The sequence below is a fragment of the Diorhabda carinulata genome, chromosome 12 (assembly GCF_026250575.1).
Source record: "Diorhabda carinulata isolate Delta chromosome 12, icDioCari1.1, whole genome shotgun sequence".
Classification (NCBI taxonomy): Eukaryota; Metazoa; Arthropoda; class Insecta; order Coleoptera; family Chrysomelidae; genus Diorhabda; species Diorhabda carinulata.
Window position 1 is genome coordinate 4,255,317 of NC_079471.1, and position 22,599 is coordinate 4,277,915.

Consider the following 22,599-nt stretch of genomic DNA (forward strand, 5'->3'; position numbering starts at 1 on the left):
GGATGTTTCTTCTTGCTCTGCAAACCAGTTCTCCTTTTAAACTTTTTTTCAGTTGAGGAAAGAGATGATAGTCAGACGAAGCCAAATCTGGTGTATAACGAGGGTGTTCTAGTAATTCAAACCCTAAATCAGGAATTTTTTGCATGGCAACATGAGATTTGTGTGCAGAGACGTTGTCCTGCAAAGACAAAGCACCTTTGGATAGCTTTCCGCGTCTTTTCTCTTTAATTTTCCCCGTAGAGTGGTCAGTAATGTCGAATAGTAATGTCCAGTTATTGTTCTACCCTTATCCAAAAAATCAATCGTGATTACTCCATGGCAATCACAAAAAACTAAAGCAAGAACTTTTCCAGTAGATTTTTGGACACAAAACTTCTTAGGTCTTCTATTTCTAGATACTTGAAATTATGGAATTTTCGTGCACTCGCAAAGGATTAACCACGGGTATTTTTTCAATATTCCCGTTACTTTATACAAGGGTGAAACTAGCAGCCCTAATTTTTTTTCATATTAATTTATTTTTGAGTTGTTTGTTTTAAAAATATGTAAAATAGGATTCATAATATATGCTGGAAATGTAACAGAAATATTGATTAGTCCTTTGCGAAATTTACAGAGTCTCAAGTTTGTAAGTTTACTATATTTTGAAGATGTTATTTGGGAAAGAGGTGGGCTGAGGAAATTCTGTTTTAGGGATGACCCATCTCAATTTCATAGGAGCAAACACCTGAATTCTATCGCATGAATTTAGAAATTAGAAACACTTTGTTTATTGTACTTGAATTGATGCATAATCAATTTGATTTCATGATTTTAGAAACCATTTTCTTCATGTTTCTGGGTAAGTGGAAGATATAATATGATGTAAATACCACTTGAATAGATGCAGAACTACAAAACTATATTATTATACTTTAATATACTTTGTATATTATTATTATTTGTATATTTGAAAGTATTTTTTTTCTAGCGTTTAAAACTATCTCTTAAAGGATATTAAGACAAAGTTTAAAACCATAAACTAATGATTAAAGAGTCTTTGTTCCAAGTTATTAATCTAAATCAAAGAGATAGTTCATACTAAAACATAGAACTTGAAGTTAGACACATTTTGGGAGAATAGAAAATCGGTTTATCGACAAAATTTGAACTAGTTCTATTTTTGTTAAACTAATGCCGTTCTCCTGGAACAGAGATTTATTTCTTGTCAGAAATAGGATTTTGATTAATACTGACCAAAACCGTACAATACGGTTTTGATGAAATAAAATGAGGATTATTGAAAATTAGGTACTTTTTCGTAATAAAATTGAAATATGATATTCATTGATTGAAAAGTAAACTCATAAGTGGAATAATAAATAATGAAGCTTTAATACAACTGAATCCATACCAAGTTTCTTCAAAAAAATGGATTTCCACAAGAAATATCGATTTTTGAGAAAAAGTAGCTACTTTTCATGGAAATTTAGTAAAGGAAAAGATGCAAAAATGCAGTAATTTGAATATTAAATTGATAAATTTATTCAATTATCCTTTATATAATTTTAGTCTTTCAACTAATATTAATATACATAACAACCAATTTTCATAATATGAAATAAAAGTTTCGGACTGAGAATACGTCCATTTGTTGATAAATGATATTTAAACATATCTAATGTCATCGTTAACTACATTTTGAATATTTCTTCTTCAATAAATGTGTAAATTTGTCTAATTACGATGATACACATCAGCCATGAATATCTACTATCAGTTATTATGGGAAATTATACTTATCCAATTCATTATAACTGAAATTGAGACAGTAATTTAAAAAAATATCAGGGTTTATTCTTTGTTTCTAACTATTAGCTCTACCTTTTAGAAAATTATATCATTAGCCTAATGGAAAAATAATCTACTTAGATTATCATAGCGAGAGTACAATGTTTTGTATTTATATTGAATGGAAGAGGGATTCAAGTAAACAAATGGAATAAATAACACAACCGAAAAGATTTAGTCAGAAATGGAAATAAAGGGAACTGAAACAGAGTTTTTTTCGTTAAGTTACTAGCGTCTAATCATCAAACTGTTCTATCCACCAAGAGTATGAAATCAATGTGATTAATTGCGATTTTTATATTTATAGGTTAGGTTAATAGATCGGCTATACAAGTTAGTCAAGTACTTCGATTCTTCAAACGTCACTGGGCAAAATGTAAAGCTGGCCCGTTTGTTCTCTCGCATGTGAGAGAATGAGGCATTCACCGATGACTGTACATGTACCAAACGCATTTCGAATCATCAATGATACATGAAGATGGCGTCTTAGATTACCGTTCAAATACCAATCATCAGTCGAATTCTGCCTACGCTTAAATTGATTGCTTTAATAGACTTGTTATGTACGCTGTGGCTTGTCTCATGCCAGGTGTTCCCATCCCCGGAGAATTTGTCTTTCAAGCAGAATACTCAAGAGATGCAAAATCTACATTCACCAGTTCTTGTAGTATTCTAGCACAAGCCTACCTGTATAGCATACTTCGTATTGAAAAACGAAGGTCTGGCTATCAAATAACACGATTGGTTACGAAAAATGGTTTTTTTATAAAAATTATTCTACAATCGAATGCGCTTCCCTTCAATATACTCCCATCCCTTTGCCATACACCTTTCCATACGTTTATTCCATTGATCGAATCTGTGCTGGAAGTCTTCTTTGGTGAGTGCCTTTAGGAGCTCTGCCGTTTTTTGCTTTACCGCTTCCATCGGCTCAAATCGGGTTCGTTTCAATGCAGATCGTTTTCTAACCTTTCAAGAAAATCTGAACAGACCAGTTGCCACAAGAGCTTTTGGTTTGGTCAAGAGTCAGGCACCAACTTCGCTTTATCATGTGTAATTCCTCGTGTAAAATTTGTATAACCGTTTTTTTATCGGCGTTTACAGCCTCGGTAATCGTTCGAATGTTCAATCGACGATTTGCACGCACAATTTGGTTGATTCTGGTCACTGTTTCCGGAGTTGAAACAGTCACTGGGCGACCTGGGAGCTGGTCATCTTCAGTACTCTCTCGGTCCTCACTAAAGCGCTTACACCACTCAAAAAAACACGCGCGAAATAGAGAATCGTCCCCATAGGCCTCTTGCATCGATTTATACCACTCAGTCGGAGTTTTTTTTTTAATTTAACGACAAATTTGAGAATGATTCGTTCTTGTTGGAGCCGCACGTATTGACGCTGTGATACTAAGACACGTGAAGCGTTGAATTCTGCTCAGCTGATCTTCGTATTATGCTTACATCACATTGATGCAACTATAGATCTGATTGATTAGTAAAATAAACAGCTTTATAATTCTCTTCAGAAAAAATGATTCTACACAACAACTATAGACAGCGAGTTTTACAAACGCCTTCTATTTGCGAATTTGTGGCCGTTATATTCACCTGATTTAGCACCATGCAATTTTCCAGAAAGTCAAGATAAAGTGTATCAAAGGGGAAGAATATCAATTCAATTTTTATATCAATGTTTTCAATAAATGTTTCATCGTATCATTTGGTTGCGCCTCGTTGCACGAATCAATTCGGATCATTTTAGGCCAATGTTTAGGCACGATCGCGCTGGTGCTCGACCTGAATTTTATGATGAGATAAAGCACAACCGCATCCTGATTATAAACAATGAGAATATGATATTCAGAAAAGATACTTTTGGGAACCACTCAATAAACTGTTTAAAGAAAAATATTCTGCATCCAAATTCTTGATTTTCTTTAGCATTTCTATTGTTTGATGATTTTATTTCACATTAATGAATTGGATGATTAAAATATTTTGAATAACAGATTTTTTGAACAGCTTGAAATAACAACGACTAGAGGTCAAGCATATTTATTTCGGATTGTTGTTTTATAATTTGCAATTGATTCGTTCCAGAATGTTTAATCAGTTAGGGTCAATAATTTGAATGATGGATAGAGTTGCTTCGAGTTATCTATACCATGTATTACAATGGGTAACAGTTGGATTGTATATTTAATCAAAGTTGAAATGGTTAGGGCATCATGTATAGCGAAAGCTCGTCATAAATGTTATCCAATCATAATATTAGTAAAGCAAGAGAAAATAAAAGCGATTAACAATCGTAGTTATTTGCAGCTTGTTTAAAATAAAGTGAAGATACGACGAATGGTGACCAATAAGTTGAAAACAATAGAGATGGAAGTTATAAGGAAAATTCATGAACTAGTTAAAATAGGGGACAGAAAAAGGGGAGATTAACGAAATTGTGTGTAGATGGCATACATTTCCAGTGTGTTAATTATGCAGAAAATGGATGATACACATGTGGGTAATGTTGGATTAAGAAGTAGCGGGGCGTGGGGCTAGAATAGACCCTAATAAATCAGTTCGAAGTAAAAATAAATTGAAATCTTATTTCACTATCCATTTAATTTTAAAGACGGTACATTCCATTTGAATTTCTAAACCATTTTTGGAAAGAAACGAATCCAATATTGCTTTAAAAATGAATGATCAAGTTAGTAATTTTGCGGAGCCTCTACCTGCTAGGGGCCTGTGGCTTTAGACCCCCTAGCCCTCCTTAAATCCGACGCTGCATGTGGGTGTAGAAAAATTATATTGTTTATTATATTATAGAATTACGTAGAATAGGAATGTGCGAACACATTTATGGTAAAAGTAGCACTAAGAGAAATAACAGATTGTACACTAATTGTAGATAAAGCAAGAAAAAGACTGAGAAGAAATGAGAAAAAAAGAGGTAAACGTGAAAGTAGAGTAGAAAATTGAAAGGCCTTAGTGTGTATATGGGTAATGACAACCATCTCTTAAAGAAATACCCGATGATTTGAACACAAAAAATTTAAACATAGTTATTCTTACAAATTCTATAGGAGAATCTCAAATTTACGAGTCGACAAACCTCGTTGTTGATGCCTTAATCGAAAAAATATTGAAAAAATGTTTGGATCTTGTACTAGCAGATCGTTTTGTGATGATGGAACAGCTTCCATTGAGTTGATAATTTCAATTTGATAATTTCAATGGAGGTTTGGGAATTAAAAGGGTTTGCTGCAAAGTTTGTTTCACGGTCTATCACTAAAACTCAAAAAAATCAAGTTAAGCAAAGTAGGGCTTTCAAAAAACAGCTTAAAATTGATCTAGATTTTCGGTTAAATATTAATACTTGTAATAAGTCAAAGTGCTATAATAATTAACCAGAATCACGTTAATGGAAGACATCATTATGATGTTACCAAACTACAAAATGTTACTACTAACAATGCAAATAGTAATTGGATGAAAATAGAACGATCACGTGCATCTTACTTGTCTGATTTGGACCTGTGAGACTTTTTCGGGTTTCTATGTATAAAAATAGGCAAAATATTCAATAAGTCTTGATAAAAATGAGGGGGATTTGCCATTTCTACAGATAAGTACAAAAAATGTTTAGATCAGTGGAAGCACCGGTGGGATAAATATATTATTTGTATTAAGTGATAGATTTCTAGAAATTAAGGATGAAACTGAAACCTACTGAGATTCACCGTCTCACAAAAATACGAAAAGCAATGTAACAACGAACGAAATTTTTCTTAAAATATAGTCCAAAACTTTTTTCATCATATTCTTTTGTCCAATCTTAGTTCTTACACCTAGTTTCACTCGATGACATTATTCTAGAAGACGGAGACTTTTTAAAAACACTACTGAGTTGAGCTTTTGTTAAACCCTCATTTGATTTTTCTCAAACACTATTAGAACTTCTTGTGGCCAGTTTCTTGTGCCCATGCTTTGGGGGCGTTTTTTCCATCTAGTTATCTCGTTCCAATCAAGGTTCATCGATTGTTGGTTTTTGATTTTGTGTGAAAGAAAACTTCGAAAAAGATATTTTCAACAGTTTCTTGAGCCATTATTGAGTAGAGTCCTAGAGCTGCTTTTCAAAAAAGCAGCCGCGATTTATAACGACAGTTATCAAATAGGTCTAATTTGGAATTAGTGTCTGTGCTTTAGTTAAGAAGACCAGAAAAAGTCTTTTGGTGTCTTTAGTTGATTCATTTGAAACTTCTTTAACGTTTTGTACTTGCGCGACGTAAGACTTACAGTATGGGACTTCTATCGCAACTTAAAAGATAGCTTTTTGCTACATTCATATGAGAGAGTGGCTACTGTGATGGAGAGTATTTTCTGGTTAATTTTGAATTTTCTTTTAGAGGATTATGACGAGAATTCATTTGTAATATAAGTTTTTCATGTATTTGTGACTCTTGAAATCAAATTTGACGTATTTCCCACCAAAAACTTATATTATTCAAAATTTTAGTACAACATTCAAGTAATTGCATATTTATCTTTACTTTTTTTTTTAAATTTTATTACAAGAAATTGTTTGAAGGATAATTGAATAAACTTATAAGTAATTCTGCTTTTAGCTTATAAATAAATGAAATTTTTTTTTGTCAACATTTTATGGTAAGCTCAAAATTATACCGGGGACAAATCCCTGTTGATTCAATCACAAACATTTTTTCATCACCTAAACCGATGATAAATAAAACTGGACAAGATATACTTGAATCCGGTTTTATGAAAAAAGTTAATTAATTCCTAAAAAAATTCATACAGAATTAAAATCACTCCGTACATAAATCCTTTATCGGTATATGTATAAATTGGATGGCTCATGCATAGTGCTTTGTGTACTTAATAAGGATATCTAACGAAAGTTTACAGAAGGGCTCTACTTTGAATTTTCGTTTCTGTCTATTCAATTTTTGAATAATAAATTTGTTTCCACCAATGTTTTAAAAACTAGAATGGACAATGAAAATAGTGGAAGCAATAATTTGTCCTTCGTATGCGAAGAAACATTTAATACAATAAATTTTATATCAAAAACAGAGCCAAAAGCAAAAATGTCTAGTATGTGGTGGCTCACACATAAATGATCACCGAGGAGATATTCTTTCAGAGAGTGCCTTTGAACTGAACCTTGTGGTACTCAATACGGCCTCCAAGAGAGGCAGTAGCGACTCAGTATTTTCGTAACCAACGGATTTGCAGCAAAAAGTCTATATTGGAAAGTGTCCGATGCAGAAAACATGTCAGATCATAATTAGATTCGCATTGAACTAGCAGATCCAATAAAAAAGAACGAGCGAAATCTACGAAAAGCCGAAGACGGAGATTGGAAACTAGACGATTTCTAAGAAGAATGGGACACAGAATAGAAGCTGAAGTGGACACAAACGAAGATAATATCCCCCTAGAAGTATGGATTGTGTTATCACTGATGCTCGTGACAGGATTTCAAACCAAAAAAATACACAATTGGTAACAAATAACTCGTTTACTGGTGGAAATCGTCCTGTTCCGGAAAGAGTGTCTTAGCAAAAAAAATAGATCGAATAAACAGTAGAGTTTATCAGATATAGAGAAAATAGAAGCTATAGAACAAAACAAAGAAGAGAGAGCAATTTTAGAAAAAACCATCCTTAAAGCAAAACAAAATGCTTGGAAAAAAATAGTGGATGATATTGAAAATTATATTTAGGGCTCAGGGTATAGAATAGCAACAAAATCTTTGAGACTTAGACCACCTACTAGTTTATCGGATGAAATTATGATTGAAGAAGCTAATAAGCTTTTTCGCAAAGCCCAGAACATGAATTGGAACCCAATAAGTATTCCGATAAACTTCAGAAGAGTTAGAAAAGGTTTGTAGCTTGATAAAACTTCAGAAAACACCAGGATCCGACTGCATTACATTTGAGATAATTCGAGAAGTAACTACAGATTTCCCAAAAATATGGGAGAAATCGAGGCTAATACCTCTAAAGAAGGGAAGCTCCAAAAATCAGTAACAATATGTGTTTGCTTGACTGTATGGGAAAGCTTCTTGAACATCTTATCAAGGCAAGAATACTATACTAGAAAGGCGTCCCAGAGATGAAGCATACAGAAAAAGGAAATGACCACCGTCGCGATGGACTTACGATTTCAGTGCGAAAAGTTTAAACTGAATCTGATCGCTTAAAAAAGTGCAAAATAAAAGCTAAACATCAATACAAATATACAGGCGAATTTAGTAAAAATAATACTGTTATTAGTTGTAATATATTGATAGAAAAGCTTCATAATTTATATAAATGTAAGTAGGGCCACTCTATAAACATGAGAGTAACTGAGTGATGGTAATAAAGTTATTTCAGTAATAACTAGTTTGTATCTTTTAGTAATCCATGGATATACAATTTTAATAACAGAGATTACGAACGATGATTTTCCGATGAGAGAGCTAAAGCTGAATTCAAAGTTAACGAATTCCGAATCGAGTTTCGTAAATTAAGTACTTCATTAATCGCGAAAATATTTTACGGCCATATCAGGAAATAAGAATTCCGAGCTTAGTAGTCAACAAACAGAAAATTTTCGAGAACACTGGCAATTTTTCAGATTTAACGATAAATCTAACTCAGAAATTGAAAGATTGATCTCAGTATTTGATTTACAAGGTACATTTTCAAAAGTCGTACATTGTTAGTACAGTATTTAAGCTTAGGAAGGAGTCAACTTAGGAAAAAAAAGGAAACTGAAGTTGGTGTAAACCTACACTTTCGGTTAAAATGTTTCTGCCTATCCTACAATCCAATCATAAATTCCAACAACTGATTTCTTTATTATTCTTTAATTGTGATTCATTTCCTTGGTGTTTATGATTGCAATTTAGTCTCAGGAGAACGGAAGAACGTGCTGTGTTTATACTTAGCGGACCAAGACATGTTTTTCACAACCGCTGAAGATAAGTGCATTGTATTGATGAGTAAACGTGATCGACGACTCAAGAGTCCAGAGATAAAAGCTCAGATCAATGAATCTGGAGATATTTCTCTGAGTACTGGCAAAGCGAAAGTGAGTCTGGTTTTTTTTGGAGACATCAAATGTAAAAATTGGACGTTTGAAGAGGGGGAGAGAGTTTTAAAGAGTGAAAAGTCGAAGCTTGAGGTATTTTGGTCTAAGAAAAGTTTATGCGCAGCTCAATAGAAGAACGGATGTTAGATCTGTGTGTAATCCCGACACAGCAGAAGCTCAGTGATGGTTTAGGGATGTTTTTGACGAAAAGTGACTAGAGACCTGAGATAAATTGGACGGATACGTTCTGGTCAGCGTCTGAACGACAAAAAATTCATCTTCCATTTTGACAACGATTCCAAGCATTTCTTCCAAGCTGTGCAAGGAGTATTTGACAAAATTGGAAAGGAAGAATCATTGAACTTGTTTAATTAGTTCTTTAGCTTCTTTTTCAAGTTATCATGAACATGCATTAGAGTGAATATTCCGTCTCATTATTAATAATCTGTCATATATGTTAGAGACGACTCTTATTTACTCAAAGCAACATAATTTTAATTTAAAAACTACATTCATTTTTCTTTTAATTCTAAATGATGTTGTTGTTTTAATATACAATGTTTAATAATTTATAAATTCAAAAGCACATGAAGTGGTTTAAAACTGTACAAGAATATAGGTGATTTTATGTTTATAACTACGTAGACAATAAAATAATTGGATCTTATACATAAGTAAAACATAGGAAATGAACTGATGCTTTAGTCATTACTTTGTTTCTATTTGAAGCAAACTCATTACGGAGGGAATGCGGAAAAAGGAATTTGTTTCGAGAGTATGAGGTAGAAAGAGGAATTGTTATAACTACGGTATTCAATTGAAATACTTGTTGTAAATAAACAGAATGGAGTCGAAGTTCAAAAAACAGTGTAAAGTTATGAGTTTAATTTTGTACTTCAATGAAGAGAATATTACTATATAATTTGCACTTTAGTATGGGGTGTTGAAACGTGAACCAGCTGGTGGTTTTACAGATTTATTTTTGCATTTATGAAGACATTAGATCAATATGATATTGTACATCAGTTTGGGTTATAAAACTGTTGACCTAAATAACCAGTAGGTTAAGCAGAGATCACGTCAAAATTGAAACAAATTATAACAAATCAAAAGTTTTATTTCCTTAATTTTTCGTAATCGATTTTGGTTTCAATTCTATTTTAATCTTTCTGTATAGGATTCAAAGCAGATATCCTGTTTTCTAGACTAAGGAATGAAATTTTACCCTCAATTTCCTCGATAATTTTCTTTTTTGCAATGAAATTGATTGTTTTTATATGATTTGTGTTCTCAATTCTATATTCTTTAATGTATTATTTTTATTTTAATCAGATCACATTACCTTGTTCGGTTATTTTCTTTTTATTTTCTAAATAACGAAAAACTGCCAGTGGTATTCCAGATATGAATCAAACAATTATTGTAAGTATGCTTATGTTGGAATTTCTACCGTTTTTTGACTTTGTTTATAGTAGTCTACGATTGTACCTAATATACGTTTTATTACTAACACATCTGGTATATATATTCATTTGATATCCTTGTGAAAAATGTGATACGATCCATGAAAAATCTGTTAAACCGTGCATGCATGTAACAGCGAATGGAAATATGTGAATAGATCGATGGTTTCAATTATAGGCTGGTCAAAGTTATACATAAATTGCATTTGATTTTTCTAAATATGTGTATAGAAAGTTCTAGTAACAACTTATTATTTGGTATTTAGGAGCCAAAAAGGATTTGATAATGAATTTATGGTGAAATTTTTCATTTCATATCGTTATTTATTTGTAAAAGAATCCGTAATTTTTAGGTACTCAACAATCGGTTCCAGTAGGTTTGTTTTTATGTTTTAGTCACAATAATTAATTTAATTGAGTACGATAATTTTCATGTGAAACTTTTGAGCTTTAAATACCTTTTCGCTCGGCTAAATTTAATCAATTTTATTTTGACTAGAAAAAAATTATTGAGTATGAAATACTAGCATCCAATAAAGCTTTTTCATACCTGACTGTCGAAGATGCTGTCTGTGTTAGCTTTTTGCTGTCAAATCAAATATTCACGGGTCTTTAACGAATTTAAATTTATGCGCTTGCTCAAAAAACATTGAAAGTACTAATCTGTTCGAGGTACTTTAGCTAGCGTCAATAACGAAGCATCCTGATAATTTTTGAAAAGAAGGTGCGGTTAGGTTGCATGAAGTGCATATTTATTATCTGATATTCTAGCTTGAATTCGAAATTATAACCATAAATTCAATTTGTACCATGACTAGAATTATTCTGTTTAATTCTACAGAATCATCAATAAATTTTGTAGCATCATCAAAAGCGAATTCAATTGACGTATCGAAAGAAAGCAATGTTTGAAAATAAATTTTTATATGGTTATTTATAGAATGCATTTGTGAGATAATTGAAAAGAGAGTCAAGTTTTGGAAATGTGGGAGAATATATTGCATTATAGTTTATTTATTGATATTTATGGAGGCTTTTTGTCTATTCACAAATTGTATATACAATATTAATCAAGTAGAATATATCTTTGAAGTTTTAGGACACACCGGAGAACGTTAAAATTGGTCGAGCATATAAATTAAGTATATTTATGGAGCTTATAATAATAAGAGAAGCATATAAATAGGTTTTTATTAACATATTTTCATTTTCTTCGAGTGAATTTGCCAAATATTAGTAAGTAAGTGATATTTGTTTTTCTGACTATCTTTCAGTACAAATTTTTTCACAATACTGTCGAATGATATCGGATTTGTATGAAGGATCCTGTGTGGGAAGCAGATTGAGCGTCCTATTCTAGAAAACTAGTAATATATTAAATAATAATGATTTCTTACACATTCTTTTATTGTATGTATCAAATGACCAGCCTATTATACAATGGTGATAGTACAAAATACAAAAAAAATTGAACCATGCAATATTTTACGACCGAGAGGGCAAAATAGACGATTTAATAACACTTTTATACTAATCGCGAAAAAACGACTATCAAATTCGGATAAATCTGGATTTATAGTGGTTTTATAAATAGAACCGATGACGCTCCATTGATTTGTGATGTGACATTTTCAACTTGTGGATATCGTTAATTGAAATATACTGTTCGAAATGATGAAACAAAATATGATGTACTTTTTCACGAAAAATATTTTCAGTACTTCAAATCTCCATTCTATTCTTTCTATACAATGTTAATCTTAATAAAATATCCAGCACTGTTTGTATTAGTTTAAATTTCAGTCAAACAAGTTATGTGTATATTGCTCCAAACAGTAAGATTTCCAAAAAAAGTTTATGATTCATATCTACTAGTATAAAAGTCTTGCTCAATTAGCTACCAGAAAGTTGATTTACCAAGAACTTTTGTTGCAATTACTTATGATGTTTAATACAAACAAAATGAACCAGATCCTGTTTCCTGCTGGAGCTTAAATTATAAAAATGTCTGTAGGGGCTCAAGGATCTAGAAACAATGCATCAACATCAAGTTTTATTTGAAGGAAAGAATTCTGGAGAGTAAATTTGAAAGAGCGCTTTCCCTACAGATCTTTGTGACTTTAAAAGTTTTAATACATAGAAGCAAATAAAATTAGACAATCACATGGGAATTATCCACAATTATCAGAATATTTACAATGAAATTTTATCCAAATTAGAACCGGAAGCGCCAGAAACCAAGATTTATTTTCTGCTTAACCAGTTCTTTATGCATATGTTATTAGTATATATTTTAACTTAGGCTGCAAATATTCTGCGGACAGACACATGGACGGATTGATGGAATCTCTACATAAGTTCTCTCCCCTGTAATATTAAGATATAAAAAAGTGCCAATGAAGTTAACGAAATATGAAAGTATGTCTATGGAGATAATGTAGTAATTCTCAAGACTGTGATGTAACTGGTTTAAAGGAAGTACGTTCAAAAAGTGGACGAATTTGTTTGGTGAATTAGACGATTAGTGTACGAAACGATATACGATGAAAGAGTCCTCACAATGGGACGGCGCTCTCTCTATACGATTTGTGGCTTCACCGTTCCTAGCATAGAAAGGGCACGAAAGTACAGATGAACGCCATTTCGAAACGAGCCTATCAGAGATGTTACCAGTCATGAATTCTCCAAATTTTATGATGTAACTCGTTTTTGTTTAGCGAGTTTCTCTTCTTGAAAGTCTGTTTATCTGTCACATCTGCCTGGCTCGCCAAATTAACATCTTGCGATTTGTGGCTTCACCGTTCCTAATATAGAGATGGCAAAGACAGCGCAGATGAACGCCATTTCGAAACGAGCCTATCAGAGATGTTACCAGTCATGAATTCTCCCAATTTTATGATGTAACTTGTTTTTGATTAGTGAGTTTTACTTCTTGAAAGTCTGTTTATCTGTCACATCTGCCTGGCTCGCCAAATTAACATCTTGCGATTTGTGGCTTCACCGTTCCTAACATAGAGATGGCAAAGACAGCGCAGATGAACGCCATTTCGAAACGAGCCTATCAGAGATGTTACCAGTCATGAATTCTCCCAATTTTATGATGTAACTTGTTTTTGATTAGTGAGTTTTACTTCTTGAAAGTCTGTTTATCTGTCACATCTGCCTGGCTCGCCAAATTAACATCTTGCGATTTGTGGCTTCACCGTTCCTAATATAGAGATGGCAAAGACAGCGCAGATGAACGCCATTTCGAAACGAGCCTATCAGAGATGTTACCAGTCATGAATTCTCCAAATTTTATGATGTAACTCGTTTTTCATTAGTGAGTTTTACTTCTTGAAAGTCTGTTTATCTGTCACATCTGCCTGGCTCGCCAAATTAACATCTTGCGATTTGTGGCTTCACCGTTCCTAATATAGAGATGGCAAAGACAGCGCAGATGAACGCCATTTCGAAACGAGCCTATCAGAGATGATACTAGTCATCAATTCTCCAAATTTTATGATGTAACTCGTTTTTGTTTAGCGAGTTTCTCTTCTTGAAAGTCTGTTTATCTGTCACATCTGCCTGGCTCGCCAAATTAACATCTTGCGATTTGTGTCTTCACCGTTCCTAACATAGAGATGGCAACGACAGAGCAGTTGAAAGCCATTTCGAAACGAACCTATTAGACATGCTTCCAGACACGAAGTTTCCATATTCTATAATAAAATAAATGTACGTTTAATGGAAATTTGAAGCGTTTCATTCTTTGTAGTTGATACAAATTAAAGTACAGTAGATCGTAATATAAAATGAATGCATTGTTTGGCCTGAAAATCGAAATTGTCGTCTTAAATCCAGTCCGTAGTACAAATTGTGATTATTTGTGATGAAATATAATCGTTAGTTTTCTCAATTTGGACGGAGAATTACCTAAGAGAGTCAAAAAATTATAAAGCATCACAGTATACCATTCATCAATATTTTTAGAAATGTCATCGGGTCTAATCTTAAAAAAGTGAAAAATCAGTATAAACATTTAGTAGATCAAATTAACTACAGAATAGTAATTAGAACGTTGTTTGTTACACTGATTTTTGTATTAAGAACCACTATAAATTGATATCTATGATATTATTTCGCACTTATATAATATAAGGTACTGTTTAATGTTCGAAATATAATAATCGAATTAATGTAATTGAAAAAAACTCCCCAGGATAACAATGATAATCCTATTGTCATAGTGCCTATTGGTAAGTGATTATTATACTTTCGTTAAAGGTTACGGAACACAGTCAGTGAAACTTTGAACTCACCTACGCAAGGATTGTGATTAACCATACTAAAAATCCTGTCGCATCTCTTCTTCATTTGATTATTGGGACATATACAACCGAACATTGGAGATTTTCGGAGGTTGGTCCAAGCTTGGTAGCATGAATCTCTGAAATGGAATAAAAATAATTATAAGTTATTATCAAATAACAATGGGTAAACTATCACAAAGATGTGTCTTTTTTACAATAGGTGGCGTATAATGTATGGCACCACTGTGTTTGTGAACATGGACGTTTGTTATTGCGCATCGACTGCAAAAAAAGGCCTAACTAGTCAACAAAGACTGTTTACAATTGGTTAGCAGAATTTCGTCATGGTCAAGTGCCTGTCAGTGATGAATATCGAGAAAGTAGGCCGAAAACAATTTTTATTCCGAGAAATGCCAATGCTCTGCGCAACATGATTTAAGAACATCAGCATGTGACTTACAGATTGATAGTGGCGTTTCTAAAGATATCGCAGACTGCGAAATACAATCGATTTTTCATGACCATTTAGTTACGAAAAAGATATATTCTAGATGGATTCCGCATGCGATAAAGCACGTCGAACCACCGAATATTTGAAGGAAAAAAGCATCAAAATGATTTCTCATAGCCCGTATTCACCCGACATATAACTTAATGACTTTTTCTTGTTTCTCACTGTTAAACAAAAGACGTGAAGACAGTGATATTAATCACGTCAAGAAGCTGTTCAACATTTTCAAAACCTTGTATCTACGATATGATTTTCAGAGAGGAAAAAATGTTTCCAGAATTGGTTTGATTGTATGCAATGTATATCTCAATTGAAAATTCGATTATTCAATCGTAATGTTAATGGTCACCTCAAAATTAGATCTTAATGCATTGCTTTGAAGCTATAGGGATGACATTTGTATCGACAAATATTAATTGTGCATTTTGTGCATTTATATCTTGAGTTCTGTTTGTTTCGCATACTATGATGAAGTCTAACTACCATTTACACACCGGAGGAACTGAATAAATTGCTTTAAGAAGATAAAATCACCTATTTCTGCTGACCAAAGTGATTCCTATATAGAAATTTGAAAATATTTCAATAGTGTTTTGCATTAATCATATCATCTAGGCATTTGACAAACCTCGCGCAAAACTTTATATCCAATTATGTCAGGTGTTATACAGGAGGGTCCACTTAGATCGATCCTCTGTCTTGTATATACAGCTGATATTTCCACATACAACAACATCTGCAGATGACCATGCTGGGATAGCATTTTATAAGAACACAGCTACCTTTTCTGCTCTGCATATATTTTTGTTATAAACAATAATAACAAGCTACCAGAAATAAGAAACACAATTGCAATGGTTAATGATACAATAGCATTCGTGAATCGCAATCCCGGAGGAAATTGCCACCAAATCTTTCAAGGCTCTGTGAGACCAGATGGTCGGAAAAATATAAGAGCATAAACAATTATCAGAAAGCTTCACTGACATCGCTTAAGCACTAGAACATCTATCCGTAGAAGGCAACTATACTATCTGCATACCAATTGCACTGTGCAGTTACTAAATCAATATTCATCGTAGGCTTACACATAATCGCAAGATACTCTGCAATCTTGGAACTTATTGTAAACGTTTTATAAGGAAAAAATATGGATTCGGTTATGGTGAAGAAAGATGGACAAGATGTCGAAAATTCTTACTCTTACGATTTATTTAAAAAATCACTTGATATCGCAGAGAAAGTAGGGGTTGAGTTGTCAGTACCACGAGTCACTCCAAAGCAAATACACAGAAGTAATCCACCATCTGAGTCTGCAGTTGAATATTGGAAGCGGTCAATAATCATCGCCCATCTTGATTCTTTAACTTCGTCTTTGAATACACCTGCTTTTGCTTTAACTTATCTTCATCCTTCAAGCATGCTCAGGAGATTTCAAAAATAATGCAGAATCTTTTATAGCATTCTATGAGTTGGGTGATGTCTCTGCAGAATTAAATTTGTGTTTCAATATGTTCCAGAAAAAGAATTTAGCAGAAGACCAATTAAAGGACATTGAAGTAGCTCCACTTTTAGAGGAAGCTAATGTTTTTTTCCCTGCAACAAGGCACGCACTGCTTATATTAAGTGCTTTCCCAGCCACTACTGCTACTGTGGAAAGATCGTTCAGTACCCTACGAAAGGTGAAAACCTGGCTCAGGAGTACAATGGGTGATGATAGATTCACTGGGTTGGATTTGATGAGTGTACATCGAAAATTTTTGAAGGAAAATCAGGACTGCATAGTGAAGAAAGTTTTGGATAAATTTTGTTTTAACCCAAGAAAAATGTTATTACTTTAATTTAAGTATGATTAAAATCTCAAAGTTTTGTTTTTATTTGCCCTTTTTTTATCCTAAAATTTCACATTGTGAAGGACCATGGACCATGACTTGACCTCCCTGTTATAACTACACCCATGTGTTATTTCTTTGTTCAACTGTGATATTAAACGAGCATCTTGTGCAGCAAAAACAAAATGGATTCATCTGGACTAACGACTAGCTTGGAGAACACACATCAAGAGAAAGCAATTGGGCATAAAACTCAGTAAAATATTCTGGTTAATAGGTCTAAGATCAAGAACGTGTTGCTACTACAAAGTTACACTGAAACCCATCTGGAGCTATGGTATTCAACCATAGGGTAGTGCAACCAACTTAAATATAGTGATTATAGAAAGATTTCATTCAAAAGTACCCTTGTAAATGCTACATGGTATGCATCTCACAGCTTTTAACCCTCAAATTTAGTCAATTTCTGCAACCTTTAGTGAGTCCTCCCGCCCAGCGAGGATCTAGAAGATATCTTCCGTGTTATCTGCCCGACAAATTTTAGTGTCATAGTAGTATGTTGTGTGGTTATTCCTCGATTAAACTATTGTCTAGATCTTAACGTATCGGGTTAATTTTATCGAATTATCAAAAAATATCCTAAACAGAAATTGACCTAAATATGTTTGATGCTATAGGCAAAAAATGGTACTAACGGGTCATTTATTTCGTCGTTCATCGGCACCATCCGCAGTTGCCGAAAGTTACCTCGAAGACAACGTAAATAACAAGTTATTACGAGTAAAAAAATATATTTATAATATATTCTTGTTTTTCCTTATCGTTGTAGATTAATATACTAGAAGTGAATTTCTCAGTTTTGAGCGACCCACTAGTGATTTTCAAGTATACGTACGGTTAACATTAGTTTAGAGCTTAAGCTGAATAAGATAATCAGTATAAAAGTCAAGCACCGTTAGATGACATGATTACGCAAGCATCTATTTTTCCGTTTTCTTCACTAGACTATAGTTCAGTACGTGTGTTTCCGAGATATAAAATTTTTAGATAACAATATGCTGATGTTGGCATTTTCGTTGTTTTAATGTGGGTAATCATTGTGAAACCACGTTGAGAGTACATGATGACGCCATTGTTGAAGTGCTGTGGGTTTCTGGACATAATGTGGTTATGTTTGAACGTAATTAAATCAAAACTTTACGCTTAATTTGCTTTCAGTTGAAATAATACTAATGTTATTGAGGAATATGTCTGTTAACTGGTATATTGATTCACAAATAATTTTATCATTCAACTATTTAGACAATATACAAAAAGTGATACAAAATTATGTACCAGGTGTTCCAGTATAATATACTATTTCCTTTTATTATAAATGAATGTTGGTTAAAAATTTTCTTTTATTGTTTCTTTGAGTTAGGAATAGTATTCCCGTTGTTTTAATTTGTTTAATATTTATTTTTATATTCTTAACATTTCCATTATCATGAAAGTGGATTATTTTTTTATTAATGCGTTTAACGTTGTCGAATCCAAAGTAATTGATGGATTGATTATGATATAAGCAATCGAGACTTAGAATTGACCAACTAAATGTTCTCGACATCCAATAAATAAACAATGTGCCTAAACAAAGACTTCAGCAGAAAGTAGATGCCGCTCCTCGGGCAGTACCGTTTTTAAATACGCTTTTTGTGATGATATATCAGCAAAAACTATGAGTTTTTATTTATAAACAATGCCAAGCATAAACAGTTCTTATATGATTATGAATAATACCTCATAAAAAATTTCAAACTTTAAATACGTCAGTTGAAGAGTTGAACTTTTCTCCTTTATATTGAGAATGAACAATTTATTGCAAGTTCTGTATTATTTTGGACATAGTACAAATAAAATTTAAGAGATTAATCTCCAATCCAAACATTACATTTCAGATTTTACTAAATAATTAATAGTTTTTCAGATAGTTTCTTATTGTAGGTTCATTAATAAAGGTGGTAGTTGATTCTTCTTTCTATTTCTTAAAGTTAATTGAGAGGTGCTTAATAAACTCATTGTTGCACATTTCGCACATTGCTTGATGTTTTTTCAGTTGTAGCTAATCACTTGTGATATGCGTATTACCGATTTGAACTTCTAGTTGTGATAATTTGTACCATCTCCGTGAAAGGCATTTTTTTTTATTGCTTCTGCTAGAATATCTGATTCATTACGATTGGCAAGACTTTAGTCTGCCAAGGGCAAAGATCCATGTCACAAATATTTCGGAATTGCAAATTAATATTGGAGAGATATGTATTGAACGGGATTATTAGATTTATTGCCTAATAGTAATAGTTCTCCAGTCTTTCCATGTGACATTTGGAGGAAATTCGTACGATAGGCACCCAATTAGATTGTAATAGTTGTTTAACCAGAAGGTCGGTAGAAATTAAAACAGTTAATTGTAACCCACGCTTAAAAAATGTGTAATTCGAGGCAATTAAAAAACACGTCCTGTTAGAAACGCAACGCTATCAAATAAAAAACCTTGGTACTATAACTAAAGATTATGTAATGTCAAGGTACATCATATTTCGTAAGATATATACGAGAATCAGTTTTATTACATTTATTACATTTCCAAGCATTGCAGGCCCCTTACCTTCAATCAATACATGGTGACCATACCACAACAATGATGATATTGCATAAATTTAATGTTTAGTGTTATGCATGGTAATTTTGAAAATTGGCTGATCGAAATGGAAGGTATGATGATCAACAACTTTATGGAATTTCTACAAAACAGATTAATCGTGGCTTACAATTAACCTTATCAATTTTTAACGACCTTTGGTACAACTTTTCTGACATAATTGTAGACGTTTAACTGCTTAGTCAAGTTTACAATACAATCAATTGTGCAATCTATTGATGCCTTTCGAAGTACCTAGCTAAAGTACCTTGCACTAAATTTAAATTTAAGAATAACTGAAACAGAATTTTTGATAATCAGACATGAGAAAGTTTCTTTGAATATTTGATCAATGTGAAATATAAGATTATAAGGAATAAAAACCGTGGATCCGAGATCTGGGATTCACCAGAAAACAACGAATCAAAGGAGGGACATGATAAAACTATAAAACTTAACAATTTAGTAGAAATTGAATGAATGTCGAGCGGTTTCAGTCTTTTCGAAAGCAGATAATTCCGAAGTGACTATCAACGAACTAACGAATCAACTAATCAACGAAATGTATTGAATATTCACAAGTTCTGGTTCAGAAGGTACAAACAAGTTTTCAAATATTCATAATTTGAAAGGATTACTGTTTATGCTTAAAGTATTGGCAATAATGCATTGTATATTAGCTTTTATTGTTTAATCGATTAAACCTGGATTCTATAATAGATTAAATTCATTATGGAAGTTGTATTTTGTTACATAAACTGTATATCCAATTTCCACTCGTCCTTTTTGTTTGTTCCACAAATTCGCTTATGTTTATTCTATTTCTATACAACCGCCTAATGAGTAATAAATAGATGGTTCACCTGTCATCCATCCGGCATCTATTATCTCGCACTTTGCAGTTGGCTTTGAAGTCCTCGTACAATTTAATACATTTATGTTCTTGTTGGCAAACTGATAAAGCGTGATTACATGTTGGCAGGGCATCAACTGGATACGGATCTTTCTCTGCAACAAAACGAAACTTTATTTATGATTAAATCACTATAAAACTTTTCTTTGAATCGTTATAATGTATAAGAAAAAGTTTAGACATATTTTTCCCGATCAATCATTGAATATTATTCATTAACACTTAGAGTACTCTAGAATACATAAGAAGATTCCCAAATTATAAAGAAAGAAGTTCAATTGAAGCGAAAATGATAATAATTTAAGGAATGGGGTGATATGTTTAATATTCTAGTCTACAATGTCAAAAAAATGAAAAATAGAAATAAAGGTCCTGAAAATATGAGCGAAAGCGGTTCGGAATTATCCCTAGAAAAATGATTTTGAAGGATTTTCGAGCAGATAAAGAATTGTTATTGTTATTAACAAAATAAGGTGAAAAGGAATGGTATTTAATATCTAGTTAATAATTCAAAAAATATTGAAATCTAAACAATTTTTAAAAAAGGTCATTGAAGATGAGGAAATTTTCGAAAAAAAGTCTTAGCAAAAAGACATTGCACGGCTATCTACTTAGGAACGCGGAGTACGACCTTTACCTACCTACTCCACGTTCAGAATTAGTTGACGGCTCAATATTTTACAATGCAAAAAATGCATAGTCACTTGCTAATTGAAATCAAATCGATATCATCTTTTCCCGCTTTTCGCAATATTTTGAGGGCATATTTACCTTCTACTCTGTATGCCATGACATGTTACATACTGGTTTAATTTTTGCTATGGACTTATTTACGACTTATATACTAATTACTATCTAGTACTATAGCCTATAATTTTGTTACACATTGTGGTTTTATTCTGTACTTGGTTTTATTATTTAATCGTATCTTTATTCAGTTATTTTTATGTTTGTTTTACAAGATTTTGTTTACAACTTGTAATAATTTTTTGACAATAAAGCATTTCTCTCTCGGTCCATTATTTATAATTTTAATTTACGGTTGAAAATAGGGCTCCCCGGCGCTGTTACGGTTTGCGCGCGAGAGTTCTTAACAAAATAATGTTCTTAAATGTCATTCTTAAAATTTGAAAAATATTATGTCATCTTCGTAACTATTTTTCAAAAAGTTATTCAATTGGTAACTAACAAATTTTTTCCCAATCTCTGCTGTCACAAATACTGGGGTTAAAGGTATAAATAATTGACATATAAATGTTAAACCTTGCAGAGCCCTTTTGATATATATACTTCATAAGATCTTGGGATAAATGTTCATGAAAATCTTTTAATTTGTTAACTATAATTTTTCGTGATTATTGGAAAATTAAGTATCTAAAAAATTATGCTGAAAATATTTAGCTATGCCTGTTTTCACATTGAACGAGGGCAGTAAATAACGTAGGATATGAATTGTTCATGAAATTGTTTCAAGCAAATTGAAAGTCTTAATAAGTTTGAACTTTTTCTGTTTTTGTTCAGAGAAAATTATGACTTGAAAAAATGTTTTCTAATTGTTAAAAATGGTGTTTTCTATATTTGGATTGTTCAAATAATTGGCCAAGAAATAATTTTTTTTTCTAAAAATTATAATTCTTAACATTTTTAAATAGTTTAACGAAAACAATACCAGTCTAGTCGTTATAGCGGGTTGACCTCGGAAAATCGACATACCCGGAATATTAAATTGTAAAAAAATGAATTCAATCTAAAAGTTGATAAAAAACGATAATTAAACATTTAGCAATTATTTGAAACCTTTATATTATGATTTTTTTATCAGGACTACCAGTTGACCGCGCGCTCTATCTCGAAAACATTTCAATGTACAAAAAATGTTAAATACAAAAGTTGTAGGGAATTGAATTATCTACAATATTGAATACAAATAGCGAAAAACCCATAGAAATCGAGATATTTGTGAAATACGTAAAAATTTTTG

General features: G+C 32.4%; 1 protein-coding gene across 1 annotated transcript in view; it reads right to left on the reverse strand.

Annotated features, from left to right (window-relative positions):
* Window positions 1-22,599, reverse strand: part of LOC130900327 (uncharacterized) — a 194,934-nt gene that overhangs the window by 49,306 nt on the left and 123,029 nt on the right. The window contains exons 5-6 of the mRNA XM_057810863.1: window positions 20,569-20,713; window positions 14,692-14,819 (exon numbers count right to left, since the gene is read on the reverse strand). Coding sequence (XP_057666846.1) covers window positions 14,692-14,819; window positions 20,569-20,713 — 273 coding nt within the window. The remainder of the gene's footprint in view (window positions 1-14,691; window positions 14,820-20,568; window positions 20,714-22,599) is intronic.